A 17,716-nucleotide genomic window follows, 5' to 3' on the forward strand; every position below is an offset into this window, starting at 1 on the left:
AAAAAAAATTGCTGTTAGTTGTCATCTTTTGCTAACTGCTCTTCAAATTCTTTTTACCAGGGGCTGAGGAGGAAAATCCTCCTTCCTCCTGCAGTGGTGGAGCAGTCCTTATTGGAGTTTGGAGGTAGTGCATTGGAGAAGGCTTCCAGACTGGTACTGAGGATGCCTTTGGTACAAACATCTGTGATGCCTATGAAGTCAGCATCTGTGATGCCTATGAAGCCAGCATAAAGATTCAGAAAAAGTAGAGGTGGCCAAATCCTCTGGTGCCATAAAGCTCGGCAATAATTATTGGGGTGCTGAGACAAACCACGACCTCACTGGTACTGGAGTTGGTGGCATGGGGGTGATATGTGCCAAAAGCATTTGTGATGAGGTAGATGTGCTACCTATCAATTCTGGGAGTCCCCTGAGCGATCCCAAAGGGGCTGGATGCCACCAATTCCAAGTGTCCAGCTGCTAAGTCCTTTCAGACACCAGAGGGGTGACAGATTGGCTTTGTGCTGCCTTTTTAGCAGAAGTAGAGGAGATTTATCCCTTTTCTTTTAGGAGCATCCTTACATAAAGATCCATTCCAACACATCTGTGCAGGGATTTACTCCTCTCTTGGAATGAGATAAAGGAACAACCAGCAGGTAGTAGGGGAGTCCTTCAGAGAGGCAGCAACAGCCTTGGAGGTTGAATAAACAGCTGCTGGAGTGCTCTTATTTGAAAAGTGCTGAGGACTAGATGGCTCCTGCCTGCTTCCAGGTTCTGAGGCAGGCCTCACTTATTTGTCCAGGAGACACAGTTTTAATCTGCTAAATCCATGGATGCTAGTTCTTTCAGTAAAATCTCTAAGAACTGCATTTGTTCTTAACATGTCCCTGTCTGAAGCAAAATAAACACATTGAATGTTCATTGCTGAGGGGTTTAACCACCTCAAACAACGAACAATATGTAAGCTCGGGAGACTTCTGGCCCCACGTGGAGCTAATTCCTGGTACTGGATGAGGAAAATGAAGAGAAAAATGTTCACCTTAATTAAAAGCAAATGTACACAATATTATCAACTAGTTACAAAAAACTAAATGAGAAGAAGTGTAAGTGCAAGAGACTGGATGCTGCTAACTGGCTCCATCTCATAGCCAGGTGGTAAGATGAAATTGAGGGTTGGTTAGTTGCTTTGCCCCTGTTATGCTCTTGGATGCGGGACTCCAGGGCAGGAAGGGTGTAGTCATAGCCTGGTGGACATGGCTGACTAAAGTGTTCCAATCTCCAGCACACTTGGTGCATGGGCACCAGAAGTGGAATACATACAAAGTGCTTGAAGAATTTCAGGTGCTAAAACAAATTATATTTTAAAAATGAATGGGGTTTTATTTAGGTTTCTAATGTAAAGTCTTTTTGTATATCATTTTCTGAAACTGACAAATTAACCACTGTAAAGGGACTTGTGTGTGCAAATATAACTTTTAAATCTCTTCATTGTTCAGTATACAGATATGTGAACAGGCTTATTAGTGGACATGGTGCATTAAGAGTAAATAATGGGAGAAGAGAGTTGAATCCATCAGAACTTTGAGTGACGAGTCTTCCCCAAAAATGTTAGGCTCCGCTCTCCAGGATGGACTCTTCCTCTTAGCTCACTTTTTCCACCCCATTCTATTCCTCTTCCCCCAAGGTTGAACATTAGGAATGCATTGTCATCTTTACATTTTGAATTTCCAGGCTTTCCATGGTATAACACACAACCTAAAGTTAAAGTTCCAGTTTTTCTATTTACTAATGGCATATGCCGGAGTTTTCAAATCTGCATCTATCCAACCTACAATCCAATAAAGGCCACTTCCCCACTGTTATGTGCTCTCTCACACTCCTCACTAACACAAGTATCTCTTTCCGTGAGGCTAATGATACTACCTCTCAAGACAGATAGTGCTATAGGAGGCAAAATCAAAATACTAAGAATTAAAATGCAAAAATAACTTTTAGTGTAAAGTGATTAAAAGGCTAAAGATAATAAATGGCAGATTTTCTTTATTATATATGAAAGCAATATATGACAAACACAACTAAACTGTTTTTGTAGCTGTGTGATTGTCATTCTTATTTCAGAGATGTAGCAGTAACAATTCATGAGTATCTTCAATGGATTCATAGAGTCCAAGGTGAGACGAGATCATTGGGACCTCCCATATAAAACAGCCAACCATAGAACTCCCCAAAATAATTCCCAGAACACAGCTTTTAGAAAAACACCCAATCTTTATTTAAAAATTGTCAGTGATAGAGACTCCACCATGAACCTTGGTTTTCTCTCTGACTGGCAAAGTATCAATTTACAGCCAATAAAAAAGAAATATTCCTTTTTTCAGGGTAATATCAAACTCTGCATTTCCCTGCTGCAGACAGTTAACTGAACAATGCTTTAGCTGTATCTATATTTTTGAAGGGCAATATTGATTATCATTAATTTTATGATCCTTGAGAATACTTGTACCATAGGCTCAGCATGAGAAGTGCAGCCAAATGTCATACTACAGAGCACAATCTGATTGCCTTGGGGGTTAGGGAGGAATTTTTCTCTTGGGATAAGGCATTGCACAATCAGCCAGGCGCATAATGGGTTATTTTTCTGTAAATAATTGGATATGGGCCATTGCCAGAGTCCTAATAAAAGACCATTAAAGTCTAGTCTGGTATCACAAAAGAACACTGGGCCTGCAATGTGATGGCTTACATTTTAGGTGAGTAAAGTCATGTGTAGCCCATTTGGTATGTAATTCAGTGTTTATTGTGTATTAAATAGATACTTCTCCTGCTCTTTCCCTGCCCCAACCCCCTCAATTAGAACTGCAGGGACTTGGGGGGTTATTTGAATCCAAGCTAGTTGCTAGTTTAATGTCAAATCCAACCCATTGGTAATAAGTCTTTTAAGGCCTCTCTCTGTCCTACCTCTGCTGCAGTCCCACTTGTGCCCTTGTGCTGAATCAACACTTCTGGAAGCAGCACCAGAGTGACTGAGCAGAGGCTGCCAAGTGTGCAAGACAAGAGCCTCATGGCAGTGCTGACAGAGGTAGGATGGACATTTATTAAAACCTTATGTATGGAAAAACAGCTTGAGGGCAGAAATAGAAGGTAAGAGGGGAGTTCCCATTATTCTATAACCCAATGTTTCCCAAACTTGGGACGCTGCTTGTGTAGGGAAAGCCCCTGGCGGGCTGGGCTGGTTTGTTTAGCTGTCCCGCTGGCAGGTTCAGCCGATCGCAGCGCTCCCTGGCCGTGGTTCGCTGTTGTGGGCCAATGGGAGCTGCTGGAAGTGGTGGCCAGTATGTCCCTTGGCCCGCGCCGCTTCCCGCAGCCCCCATTGGCCTGGAGCAGCAAACTGGGGTAATTCTCATGATGTGTTTAAGGGACATCATTACTTGACAATGGTGATGGTTAGGAGAAGGCAGTTATAGTGAAATGTCTAAAGCTGTCACCTTCTGGCCTTAAATTCTAAGGTGTTTCTTAGGGAAAAGAATGGACATCGAAGAGGTATGCCTGGGGTGCAGAGAGGTACAAAATCTCTGGCTTTGATTGAATAGTTAACATGCACATCTCCTCCTCCTCCTTGTCCCAAACAACCATGAGCAGCCCAGGAAAACTGGCTGGTACTAATGCTTATGTACACTGACAATAGGAGGCAAATGGAGATTACTCATATATAAATATCTGGGGATACTGCCATTGTACTAGGAAGACAGCACCAAAAATCAGTAACACAAACAGTAGCCTTACTACTAAAACAGTAATACAGTATTGGTCACATGAGGAGCGTGGAGGGCTGGGGTGTGGAGCACCGGAGGGGTTGGGGTGTGGAGCACCAGAGGGGTTGGGGTGTGGAGGTATGTCCCAGTCTGGATACCAACTGGAGTAACCTAGAAAACAAAAAGGAGATAATGTATTTATCGAGCCATGTGATATGTAGAAGACTCTAAATAATTCAAGTAACAATATAAGATTGTGATACATACTTTTCAATGTCTCACGTTCTGGATTTTCTGGTGAGAGATGAGAAAGAAATGTAAATATGGCTATTGTTCAGCTTTATTTATCAATGAAAAATGGATAGCCCATTGGTGCTGATGATATTCTGAATAACAGTCTAGGATTTGTGTTTTCTCCCTGTCTGGACAGCAGGTAATACTTAAGGATCCGCCTCAATTTTATAAGAGTGCTAAAGTACGAAGACCAACAACTGCAAATTTCTACAGAGATTTGTTGAGTTAAAATGTGGTCATCACCCACTTTCAGCCAAAGTGGCAGAGAATTGAGCCAGATCACTCAGCAAATCATATAAAGCAACCCATGATGTGAAAGGCATAAGAGAAGAGCAGCAAATGCCATTTAGATGACTAACTCACTGACTGCATCTGCACTCACACCCCAGATGTCCTACAAAAATGACCTGTGTCAACAAAACTGTATCCCCAGCTGAGGGGTATCTAAAAGTTTGGCACTGACTGTGAAATGATTTAAAAAAAATAGTGTAAGATGCAGTAAATAAAATTGGTATCACAGAGATGAGGGAAACCGCAAATATAAAAGGTGGGATTTATTGTTTTAAAAAGGTCCTGGCTTTACATAACTTTAGGAAGTGCAATAAGGGCAGACATTTGTGCTGAAAACCCTCACTGGGCAGGGTGTGGGGGAAGCATTTAGCACAGAAACAATTTTTATTAACGGCTGAATCCTGTAAATGGATCTGACTGGGCATAACTCATGGAAGTCAGTCATACTCTATATCAGAACGGTGGATATATTTGCAGGATCTAGCCTTAAATGTTTGAAAATTCTTTTCACATTCGCAAAATGTTTCTGGTAATCCCTTGATGCAACAGTCTGTGACATCAGATGCCATGGATTGCAAAATATGCCAGCAGGATTTCACAGCCAGGAAACAAAAATCTAAAGATTTAGGTATTTGTGTGGTTGGAGCACTTCTGAGCCTGGTTAGTGTGACTTTGCTTTCCATAGAATGCCCTTAGCAGATTCCCTTACACTTACCACAGAGCTTGTCCACACACTTTTCACCATTGCAGTCGCTACATGCTGCTCCTGTTTTATAAGGCTGTGTTGGATAATTCCCACTGCAAAGCAGAAAAATGTGTAATCTTTTGGGGGAAGAATTTAAATACATCATGTGATTTGAACTGTTACAATCATAGACTCATAGACTCCAGGACTGGAAGGGACCTCGAGAGGTCATCGAGTCCAGTCCCCTGCCCTTATGGCAGGACCAAATACTGTCTAGATCATCCCTAATAGACATTTATCTAACCTACTCTTAAATATCTCCAGAGACGGAGATTCCACAACTTCCCTAGGCAATCTATTCCAGTGTTTAACTACCCTGACAGTTAGGAACTTTTTCCTAATGTCCAACCTAAATCTCCCTTGCTGCTAAGAGTATTCTGGGGGGCGGGGGAGGGGAAGCCCTGAACCCAGAAATATGTAACTTTCTAAAACAATTGATTTTTATTTTTTAAATTTCTTTTGGTCCAGACTATGAATCTCTCACTCGCATTGGGGGCTACTCACATAACTCATCCTATTTAAATGAATGGGACTTCCTAGAGAGCAATGTGCTATTCAGGGTCTGGGAATCTGGCTCTGCATTATTATAGCCTGTTTTATTTAAAGAATTTATACCACAGTTCTGGAAGACAGTACCTTGAGGGTATTTCTTTAATGGAAATTGTCTTATTTCTGGAGTCTGAATTTACAGTAGCTGCAAAGTTTGAGTGGGGCTGTAGCAGGATTGCAGTGCTAGCCTGCTGGAGAACTGCTCCCTTTTCCCCCAATTTTGGCTGGTTTTGGGTTACAATTCACTTCAGTATTGAATGCTGGGCAATGAAACATGTTATCCTTATTGTATGAGTAAAGGGCATCAGCATTGTACTTGGCATGCCCTGATAGACTAGGTCACCTTACACTGAATCTCACTTGCTAAGAAGTGGGTAGGGATGCCAAATCCCAGTGAAAATGAGAGGGACAATGACAGGTGTTCTCAGCTGATGATCAAGTATCAGAGGGGTAGCCGTGTTAGTCTGGATCTGTAAAAGCAGCAAAGAATCCTGTGGCACCTTATAGACTAACAGAGGTTTTGGAGCATGAGCTTTCGTGGGTGAATACCCACTTCCTCAGATGCAAGATGAGGCTTGCCAATTACAGAACCAGTTTCTCCTCTCTTGGTTTTCACACCTCAACTGCTAGAACAGGGCCTCATCCTCCCTGATTGAACTGACCTCGTTATCTCTAGCTTGCTTGCTAGCATATATATACCTGCCCCTGGAAATTTCCATTACATGCATCTGAGGAAGTGGGTATTCACCCACGAAAACTCATGCTCCAAAACGTCTGTTAGTCTATAAGGTGCCACAGGATTCTTTGCTGCTTCAGCTGATGATGTGCACTCTACCCAAAGGGTCTTATATACACCATTTGACCCTTCCCTCCCCACTCCAGTGTTTAAAAACAGAAATGACCAGACTCAATTGAAAGTCCTTGTTTCTGTTCAGTGGTTACTACGGCTGACATTCTTGATGAGCTGTTCTAGTGGCTTAGTCTTATGTTTGGTGTGGGAACAGTGTTGTGGTGAAAGACCACAGAGGCAGCAGCTGAGAGGTTCCCTGTTACCCAGTGAAATCACTAAGAGCAGGGCTGGCCCTCAGAATGCAGCTGCAGTGAGCCGCAAGTGAGCAGCAAGCGGCGGCAGAGGGGAGCAGTGGTGGAGATAAGTGGCAGCAGCAGCGGAGTGTACCTGCAGATATAACCACGCTGGTAGAGGTGGTAGCAGCAGGCTCCCTTTTCAGGGGTGGGATGTGTAAACCTACGTGAAAGCACCTCTGAATTCTGGGTCCTCTAAGGACTCCTGACTATGAGTGGGATGAGACTAAAAACTGAGTGATTTTAAGATGGTAAGAACATTAGGTCCGTTTAAAACTGGTTTTTGCTTGTCTGTTTTTATCAACACCTAATTATTATCAATATCTAAAACAGCTGGGAAAAAGGAGAACTATGTTGAAGATTCAATGCTCCTGTTCATTCATAGGTACAAGAGAGCTACTGATACACAGCTGAGATCGCCAACAAATCTTCCAGCAAAATCAAAGAAGCACAAATGTGACATTCCTGAGATTTGAGTTGACGCAGAAGCTGCTCTCCCCACAGCTTTTCAATTAAACATACAAAACTCTGTAACTTTGTTACATTATCAAGACGCTAAAAGGGGCACAATCCCCATTTTAAAAAATCCCTTGCATGTTATCTTTAAACTACTAACTTTTTTTGCATTAAAAATGATATTTGTGAAGGGCCCCCTTTTGTACACATTTCAGCATGTTGACAGCAATGAGACTTACATAATTGTGCAGATCTTGGTACAACTGGAACTACATTAGACAGGTGTTGTTATGGAAACAGAGCGCTAGTATGGAGGAAATAAGAAGTCTCCCAGGAAGTGAGCTTTTGTTGGCTGTTAGCAGATTATTAAGGAGTGTTAAGGACTGTATCTCTTTTGGTGTACTAGCAATAGGTGAACCTAAAATGGTTTTGTGAGGAAGTAACTTTTTTTTAATTGGTTCTTTAGTGGTTTTAACCAGAAGTACAATAGAATAGTCAGATTGAAACAACAACAAAAAACCATGATTACTGGGTTGCTAGCCAACACATAAAGTGAGGGGCAGTATCTATCTCTTGCCTTCCTGTAATAAAGACCCAATAAATAATCAAACTGGAAATACAGAATAGCCACAGAACTTACTGTGCCTCTTTTTTGCTTGAGGACCGAGTTATATAAAAGATCTCCCTCCTGGGTGGATTCATTTCATGCCCAGCATAGGTGTGACTGGGTGGTATATTTTTATTAGAAATTAGTCACGCTTACCCCTTGTCAGAAAAGCTGTAACACTGGCTAGTTTGCAATTTGCCAACTTGTACTAAAACGAGTGCACTGTTCAACCCTGGACTTCCTCATGGAGAGGGACACAGTGAAGCTCTAGTTGGCAATCTGTATTTCAAACTGATTTACTTCCTCCCTCTCCCTGCCCCCCCGGGTGCAGTTTTTATATCTTCTGCATCTGCATAACCTCTGATCAGTTTTTTGAAAGGGCTATTCTGCAGACTGTGAGCACGGGGGGAGATGATGGGCATATCCTTTCATGCCTCCATATCAAAGGTCTATGGCAACTGTTTCTCAGGTTAAGGAAGCCTTGGTGCAGCTCTCTGGCTGCACCACTCCAAACATCAGCCAGAGTGGAATTGATCACCTGCTCTGGGATCTTTTAAAATATCAACTTACGCTGGTGCATAGTTGCAAACAAAATGTGCTCCATTGGTGAGTCCTTTGAAACCTGTAACTCTAGGACAGAACTGAACTGCACAGCCAACTTTGTAACTTGTGGCCCAAACAACCTAAAAAGAAAACCAAAATACATTAAACTTTTTCAGGACTACCCAGAGACTGCAATTACGATATTCAACAAGAAACAAGTAATTGAAGGTGTGTGTGTTTTGTAACAGCAACCACAGAAGCATTAGTTACAGCCTAGGGAGCCATTTAGATGAAGAATTCCTGTATTTACTATTTGGTTTGTGATTTTGTTATATTGGAATCTTTCTTAGGCCAGGTCCACACTACAGCGTTAAATCGATTTAAACAGCGTACCCCTCCACACTACAAAGCACTTAAAATCGATTTTAAGGGGTCTTAAAATCGATTTCTGTACTCCAGCTAAACGAAAGGAGTAACTAAATCGATTTAGGGTTAGTGTGGACAGAAATCGAAGTTATTGGTCCCATTCTTTTACTGAGCTACCCAGAGTGCACCGCTCCGGAAATCGATGGTAGCCTGGGACCATGGACGCACACCACCGAAGTAATGTGCCCTAGTGTGGACGCGTAAAATCAATTTTAAATTGTTTTATAAATCGATTTTATTAATTTCGATTTTACTCTGTAGTGTGGACGTGGCCTTAGACTCAGATCATCCCCCTCCTGCAGAAAAATCCCCCAGGCTTGTGAGGACAAGGGAGAAAAATCTAAATATCCTCTCACTGAGTTCTCCCTAGATCAGTCTGTCAGAGCATGCCTCCTTCCCCCTCCATGGCAGGTTCAATGCCAGAACCAGCCATCTCATGGATCTCTCTCTCAGGCCTGGTCTACACTATGCGTTTAAACCGATTTTAGCAGCGTTAAACCCGTCCACACAACGAGGCCCTTTATATCGATATAAAGGGCTCTTTAAACCAGTTTCTGTACTCCTCCCCGATGAGAGGAGTAGCGCTGAAATCGGTATTGCCATATCGGATTAGGGTCAGTGTGGCCGCAAATCAATGGTATTGGCCTCCGGCCGGTATCCCACAGTGCACCATTGTGTGCTCTGGACAGCAATCCGAACTCGGATGCACTGGCCAGGTAAACAGGAAAAGCCCCGCGAACTTTTGAATTTCATTTCCTGTTTGTCCAGCGTGGAGCTCTGATCAGCATGGGTGGCGATGCAGTTCCAAATCCAAAAAGAGCTCCAGCATGGGCCATACGGGAGATACTGGATCTGATCACTGTATGGGGAGACAAATCTGTTCTATCACAGCTCCGTTACAGAAGACGAAATGAGAAACCATTTGAAAAAGTCTCCAGGCTATGACAGACAGAGGCCACAGCACAGTGCTGTGTGACAAGCGTAACAGAAAGCCAAAGAAGCAAATGGACGCTCATGGAGGGAAGGAGGGGGTATGAGGACTCCAGCTATCCCACAGTCCTCGCAGTCGCCGAAAAGCGTTTGCATTCTTGGCTGAGCTCCGAATGCCTGTAGGGTCAAACACATTGTCCAGGGTGTTTCAGGGTATATGTCATCAATTTACCCCCTGCCTGCCTCCCCCCCATGAAAGAAAAGGGAAAAAAATTGTTTCTTGATGAGCTGTTCTAGTGGCTTAGTCTTATGTTTGGTGTAGGAACAGTGTTGTGGTGAATTTATACCACAGTTCTGGAAGACAGTACCTTGACTTTTTTATATGTCACCCTATGTCTACTGCATGCTGCTGGCAGACGCGGTGCTGTGGCAATGAATAGCAGCATCCTCTCCCCTCCCGTCCCCTCCCCGGTGGCAGATGGTACAATATGACTGCTATTCATCGTCATCATCAGCCCGTGAGTGCTCCTGGCTGGCCTCAGGTGAGGTCGGCCAGGGGCGCCTGGGTAAAAATAGGAATGACTCCTGGTCATTCCTGGTAGATGGTACAGAACAGCTGGTAATCGTCCTCATCATAGCAACTGGGGGCTGAGCTCCATCAGCCCTCGCCCTTTCATGTCTAAAGAAAAGATTCTGTACTGCCTGGACTATCATAGCAGCTGGAGGCTGCCTCCCCTTCATTTTATCTCACTAAAAAGTCAGTGTTTCTTATTCCTGCATTCTTTATTACTTCATCCCACAAATGGGGAACACTGCCACGGTAGCCCAGAAAGGTTGGGGGAGAAGGGAATCAACGGGTGGGGTTGTTGCAGGAGCACCCCCCGTGAATGGCATGCAGCTCATCATTTCTGCAGAATCTGACACGGAGCGGCTGTGCTCTCTGGTTCTCTGATGCACTGGCTCTCTAGTACACTTGCCCCATATTCTAGGCAGGACTGACTCTATTTTTAAATAAACCATAAAGGAGGAATTAACTCAGGGAGTCATTCCCATTTTTGTCTTTGTGCCCTCGGCCAACCTCAGCTAAGGCCAGCCAGGAGCACCCATGACAGCAGCAGATGGTACAGAATGACTGATAACCGTCATCTCAGGGCCAATTTACAATGGCACAGCAGACGGTACAATAGGGATGGTAACCATCTCTGCTACTTTGCAATGGCAAATGAATGCTGCTGTGTAGCGCTGCAGTACCGCCTCTGTCAGCGGCATCCAGTACACATACGGTGACAGTGACAAAAGGCAAAACGGGCTCCATGGTTGCCATGCTATGGTGTCTGCCAGGGCAATCCAGGGGAAAAGGGTGTGAAATGATTGTCTGCTGTTGCTTTCACGGAGGAAGGAATGAGTGAAGACATTTACCCAGAATCACCCGCACATTGTTTTTGCAGCATCATGCATTGGGATCTCAACCCAGAATTCCAATGGGCGGGGGAGACTGTGGGAACTATGGGATAGCTACGGGATAGCTACCCACAGTGCAACGCTCTGGAAATCGACGCTTGCCTCGGTACATGGACGCACACTGCTGAATTAATGTGCTTAGTGTGGCCGCATGCACTCGACTTTATACAATCTGTTTTACAAAACCGGTTTATGTAAAATCGGAATAATCCCGTAGTGTAGACATACCCCCAGAGAGGCAGAGGAATATCTGCATGGAGATGCTCTCTCTCCACACCAAAACCAAGGCCAGTCGGTCTCTTGCTGCACAGCACCCTCCTGACTCTGTCCCTTTTTCTTTTTTTTGGCACAAAGTTCTCCTAACCCACACTTTGTAAATCACAATTTTGTAAGTGATTTAGGCAAAATGTGTGTCTTTTTCTCTTCAAAGACCCCAACTCATTTGAAATTAAGATAGAGGAAACAAAAGAATCACCTGGGTGTAATGGCCACACTTTCTTGTACAATAGCGGGTCTCAAAATTGTAGTCTGTGACTTCATTATACCAGTTGTGGATAGCTGCACTCGCAGAGAAGAGAGAGAGAGAGCCAGTCCAGATGTTTTCTCCAACTGGAGTAAAGTTAGGGTGCATTTTTCCTGGTACTGTAAGGTAGACATTATGATCAAAGTGGCATCGCTTTGCCCATGCTTTGGCACTCTTAGCTAAAGCAGAGTCCCAGGACTGCAGAATGAAAAAGATATGAAAACTACTTGAAATGCAATGACTTGCACAAACTCAAAATGTCTTTAACAGAAACATTTCTCTTAATCCTTCCTACCTTCCAGGCCTATGATCTTGGACTCCTCTGTTTGTCTCCCTGCCTCACATCCAGTCTTCCCTAAAATCCTGTCACTCGTTCCCTTTCACTACAAAATCCCCTCTTTCCTGCCTGTCCCTCATATATTGAAAGACATTTAATATTTGTACACTCATCTCTGATGTGCTGTCAAGCTATGACAATCTGAATGGGAGAAATTCTAAGTGTCTTATTGAAACATGCTGCAAATTCTGCCCTCCATAACTGAACTAATTTAAGGCAGCTTTTAAACAGTAAGGGCTCAGTCATGAGCTCAGCTGTGCACCTCCACAGCGATTAGGGGTCATAAGAAGCCTCTTCACCTTCTCAAGCTACTCACTCATCAGACTGTGTGTGTGGCTGCGACAGGACAGTAGCTGCTGTCACCAGGGGGAGGAGTGGCTGGGCAGGGGAAAGAAGTGGGAAGAGCCTTAATTTTGATGCTTCAGCATGCTGTCCCACACACTTGAGCCAGGATAGTGGGGGAACTAAGCTCTGCCAGTATCACAAGGACACGCAAAGTCTATTTGGTCTCTCTCTTTCTCCTGAAACAGCACAACAATGCAATGCCCTCCTGACTCAGGCAGGACTGCAACTTGGCAATCCAGTCTTAAATGAAGGACTCACCTTCCAAATGAGGAAGACTGAACAAGTCTGTACCCAGCTGTAATCATTAATTGCTTTTTTTTTTGGTATTTACTGTGAACTACTAACAAGTAGCTAAAATATTCACAGAACTAGTCAGAATAGTACAAGGCAAATGTGTTAATTCAACAGCACAATCCAATTTCCATTACAACTAGATGGTGACGGTCTCCTTACCATGTGAAGCATGTTTCTGGCTGGTGGATTCACCTTGGACCGAAAGTTGTTATGAGCATTCACGCACTCCTTAATAAACTGTGTGTCTTCTATATCAGGCAAAGTATTTGACTTATAAAAATAACAGGAACTTAAAAGGTCTAGTAATAGCAGAACACCAAGGAACAATCTGACTTTCATGATTCTCAACTGTTGTTTTTGATTTCTCTCAAAACCCTGTAAGAAGAATCTCTTAGGTGGATATGGTGCTGTTTGCCTCTCACATAGCACTCTGCCGGTGAGGTTTCAAACTGGGTTCTCTCTTCCGCTCTTGTCAGTTTCTTAAGACGAAATCATGCTGATTCTTGCCCCTGTGATAACAGGAAATGAATTGCTTCAGCAGCTTCAACATAAAAGTAAGGGAACTGGTTTGTCACTTCAATGTTGCTTAATTTAAAACGAAAAAATCAAGTTGCCCTCTATGGAAGATGCCTTCTTACCTTTATGAGACCACAGTTCAATCCCTCCTACAAGACCTCATGTCACATTATTTTTCTTTACAAATGAGGAAATGTGGCTGGGATCCCTAGGTCAGCTAATCTTCGGAAATCAAGGAGGCACTATCTCTTCTCCAGGAGCTTTGTGATGCCGCCCTCTGACTTACAGAAGAATCCCATGGGAAGTGCTGGATTTCATGACCCCAACCTTAGAAATTGGTGTGGCTTGTCAGCTTGGGGGTAGTGCTTAACCAATAGGGGTAGTAGCAGAATTAGCTAATGTTTATGCAGGCCTACTCTTCCAGGTGACTAGAAGAGGGGCACGTATTTACACCAGGCATTTCTAGAGAAGCCCCCCCTCAGTGTGAATGGGAGGGCATAATATTGTGCATTTGGCCCAATGGTTCACTGTTAGGCCTCAGCACTGAGGCAGCACAGAGGCTATGTTGACTTTATTCACCAGAACTGGTATGGTTGGCTACAGTGTCTATAATGGTCTGGTTGGAGACGCACCCCATTCTGAACTGTCAGGGAGCCCCAACATGGCCATTGGTCTCCTGGGAGGGGAAGAAGTCGCTATCTCCAGTGCAAAAAATATTTGCACACTCATGGATGACAGGAGAGGTTTTGGCTGCAGGCCGTTTTTGGGGACTATACAGCTCCTCCGACAATACCTGCCTGGACCTTTCCCTCACAATGGGCTGCTCAGCACCTTCTTCCTCTGACAACTGTCTCTTTCTACCCTTCCACGCTTCAGACACTCCACAAACTCAGCCAAAGCCCCTTAGCTTTAGAGCACCTTTTGAGGGCTGCAGCTTCTTTGGCCTGCATATCCTTCCTTTCAAAATGCGGTGGCCAGACATTCGAAACACAGTCATTTCCAGGATGGAATATGCTGCTTCTGAATGTTGGTGCTCAGGAAGAATTCCTGTTACTCTTCCCTGCTACTCTTTTTCTGATGGATTTACCAGATTGACTTTCCTTTACCAAGCAGAAACTAGGGACCAGCTGCTGGCTCTTTGAAAATAGACATAATCAGCCTGAGCCACTAGACTTGTCAGAAGATCCACCACTAAAAGCAATGCTGTGACTTGCTGCAGCCACAGCACAGAGTACTAACCACAATATGATCACGACCAGCCACCAGGTGACACAGCAGCTCAGGGGAAAATGCTCAGATCTGTGCTCTTGGGGTGGCCACTTACCTCGCCTATGGCCACAGGTATTTCTCAAGTTTCCCCATTACAGTTAAAATCGTAACAAAAGGAAAAAAGACAGGCCAGCCTGCTGCCTCTCCGCTTTTCTCTTCCTTACCCTTTGACCAGTTTCCACCCCATTTGGCTGAGCAATTGTCCTCATGCCATTGGCCAGAGTATTTCCCTTTGTGACCCTGAATCATGCCCAGGTCTCGAAGTTGGGCCCAGTGGCGGAATGCAATATAGATACTTTCACAAGAGAAAGCAGCCAGGGGTGGCCTTGAGTCTAATTGTCTCTCTGGAGGTGAAAATCAACATTGCAGAGTGTGAACAGAAGTTGCCATAGAAGCAGGCGGTGAGGAATGTGCTGGCTAGGTAAGGCATTTGTCCTCCCCATTAGGGAAAATTGAACCCTGGTCTCCCATATGACATGTGGGGATACTTACCACTATACTAACAAGGAATGGGGTAGGGCATTCTACAGCATGGAATTTCAAGAGACCAGCTGTGGCCAGCTTACACCACTCCAGGGGCCCCACCAGGCAGCAACACCCCTTGCTCTCTTCACCTTCCCAAAGGCTTTGGTTTCAGGTTGCCTTTGGGGGCTACACATCTCCTCCCACAACACCTGCCTAGGACCTTTCCCTCAATGACAGGCTGTTCAGCACCTTCTTTCTCTGACAACTGTCTCTTTCAACCCTCCCCCTTCCACACTTCAGACGCTCCTCAAAGTCACACCATCACAAACTCAGCCAAGGCCCCTTTGACTTTAGAAGCGCCTCTTGAGGGCGCCAGCTTCTCGGGCCTGCAGATCCTTCCTTTCAATGCACAGCGGCCAGACATTTGACACACGGCCATTTTCAGAATGGAATATGCTGCTTCCAGATGTTGGCGCTCAGGAAGAATTTCTGTTGCTCTTCCCCATTACTTCCCCAGGGTTGACTGACAGTGCCAGGAGTCCCGAGAAGCAGAGGAAGCATTTTTTTTTTTTTTTTTTTTTTTTTGGCTCTAGAGATGTGGAACAGCGCTGAGTATCACTAATAGAAGCCAGAGAACTTCTTATTGAGGCTAAAGTACTCAGTGGTGAGTAGGAGTGACTAGGCTCCAAGGGAGGGCGAAATGCTGCCTCCAAGAGGAGGAACCTAAGCCTGGTGTCCCTGTCTTTTTTTTGGTGCAGGGCCAGAAGTTTCTGCAGATTTTGCAGTGCTCCCACAGGTGAGCTTCCCCCCAGACACTTAAGGCAGCTGCAATAGGGGTCACTGACAGGCATAGGCTTGTGGCATAAGGCACAAGGCTTAAACCCTTGAGACTGAGGCATGCCCCAGCAGGGTTCGCTAATCTAAACTACCTATGTCAACAACTAAAATTTAACTACTATGAATAAAATAACTATGCACAATCAAAGAATCAAAGTCCACTGAGAGGAGTACTTGCGGAAAATGCAAGGAAAGCTGAAGTTGCAGTGACCTTCACAGGCGGTAAGAAGGAACCGAGGGGGCTATGGGTCAGCAGAACACTTTATATCTGTACTATATGTGTGCAACTCTAGGGGCACCAGAGCTGACCCAACAGATGCCACTGAGGGAAATAGTTTCCAGTAGTGGTGCTCGGGGTGAGCACACACGTACATTGGAATGGACATGATCAAGCACTCTAAGAAGAACATAAGGTTAAAACAAATCTGAAGACAACTGAGGCTACCGGATTCAAGTTAAAGTGAGAAAAATCTGTGCTACAGCAAATTACAGTGGGGCACGTATGCAGAAAAATTCAAACTATAGTTTAAATCCTACCTAAGAATGTATCAGAACTGCTTGATTTTCCCCAGTATAATAACATGTCAAAGGAAATTTATGCATTTGTTTCCCCTTCCTTCACATTTTAATCCAAAATACAATCAACACAGGTACATTAGCGAAGAGGCCCCTGCAGCCTAATGATGGGGGTAATATTTCTAGGAAAAATCTGTTGAACAAAACCTAGCATGAGCATGCATCCGACAAAGTGGGTATTCACCCACGAAAGCTCATGCTCCAATACATCTGTTAGTCTATAAGATGCTACAGGACTCTTTCTTTGCTGCTTGTCCAAGCATGCTGCTGATGCTTTAAAAATAATTAATGCTTTAAAATACAATCAAAATCACATACACTGCAGGAGTGTCACTACACAATTCATTACTGCTAGTGTAATTCTTTCTTAGGTGTCTGCAGTGGACACACAGGCTATGGTAAAATAAAATGCAGTCTGTGAAGGTGAAAAGAATTTATTTGAAGCAAACAAACATGGAAATAAAGTGGTCATCTACAGTAAATAAAACCTGTGTTGTCTTATACAATTTTAGATACTAACACTATATTAACAAACATACAAATAGCAGAAAAGTTGGGATAAAAACTCAGGACTCTTAGTTAGTCTCTCTTCTCATCTTTTAAGATGGCATGTGCAGGGCTCAGAAGATGTTGAGGCCTTTTTACGGTAAGTGTCTTTGGCCATCCATTTCAAATTTTTCATGCTCACAAAGGTGCAATTCCATCTGGAGTATACATTCCCATTCTATATGAGATTTGAATTGAACATGGAATGATTGTCACAAAATGGTATGTTTCCCCTTCAGAAAAAGCTTTGTTAGCTGACAACCATGCATTGAGTAAAGCATGTCAATCATATCCTAATCCCCATTTTGATTAACCTGTAGGCATCTTCCAATCTCACTCTTTATCTTCAGTAACAAAGAAACAATTCAGCTGAAAACAGTTAAAGAACAATGACATGCTAGGCTCAGCATCTGAGATGTGAAAAAGGAGCTTCACGCATACAGAAAAACTTACCCTCTGAAAAAGGAATTGATGGTAAAGTAATTGTCTCCTAATCAAGCAGGCACCACTATCTGCTGGGTAAGCAGTAGTATGACTCACATGTTTTTGTTCAGGACTTCGTAACTAGAGCTCTCCAAATGCATAGCAAACCTCAAACCCACTTAAGCTGTGCCTTGAGTTTTAAGGTTTACAAGCCTCAAACCATGCTGGCTGAAGTCTGGCCAATATGTGCTGAGGGTGTTCACACAACTTGGAAGACAACAGATCTCCCTCCCTCCCTCCTTTGCTTTCTTTTGTTTTCAGAGAGACACGAGATAAGTGGATTCTTAAATGTTGTTACAAGGGGAGCTACTAAGTGATGATGGAGTTCCCCCTGGTGGTTTAAGTAGGTATAATTGTATTCTCTTCCATAATTGTATTATCTTCCACAACTAGGATTTCCATGTTGAGT

General features: G+C 43.9%; 1 protein-coding gene across 1 annotated transcript; it reads right to left on the bottom strand.

The window, feature by feature from the left end:
* Positions 1–3,301: 3,301 nt before the first annotated feature.
* Positions 3,302–13,045, bottom strand: LOC115644407 (glioma pathogenesis-related protein 1-like). Its single transcript, XM_030548702.1, has 6 exons — positions 12,775–13,045; positions 11,592–11,837; positions 8,327–8,439; positions 5,032–5,114; positions 3,999–4,025; positions 3,302–3,902 (listed from the first exon to the last, which is right to left on the bottom strand). Exons 1-6 carry the CDS (start codon positions 12,952–12,954, stop codon positions 3,679–3,681), a joined length of 873 nt encoding a protein of 290 aa, XP_030404562.1. The 5' UTR covers positions 12,955–13,045; the 3' UTR covers positions 3,302–3,678.
* Positions 13,046–17,716: the final 4,671 nt, after the last annotated feature.

Source organism: Gopherus evgoodei, chromosome 1 (genome assembly GCF_007399415.2).
Source record: "Gopherus evgoodei ecotype Sinaloan lineage chromosome 1, rGopEvg1_v1.p, whole genome shotgun sequence".
NCBI lineage: Eukaryota > Metazoa > Chordata > Testudines > Testudinidae > Gopherus > Gopherus evgoodei.

Coding starts and splice junctions, on each gene's coding strand:
- LOC115644407 (XM_030548702.1), bottom strand. CDS start 12,954: ATGAAAGTCAGATTGTTCCTTGGTGTTCTGCTATTACTAGACCTTTTA. Junction 4,026..5,031: donor GTGTGTGGACAAGCTCTGTG/GTAAGTGTAAGG, acceptor ATCTCTCACCAG/AAAATCCAGAACGTGAGACA. Junction 3,903..3,998: donor AGAACGTGAGACATTGAAAA/GTATGTATCACA, acceptor TTTGTTTTCTAG/GTTACTCCAGTTGGTATCCA.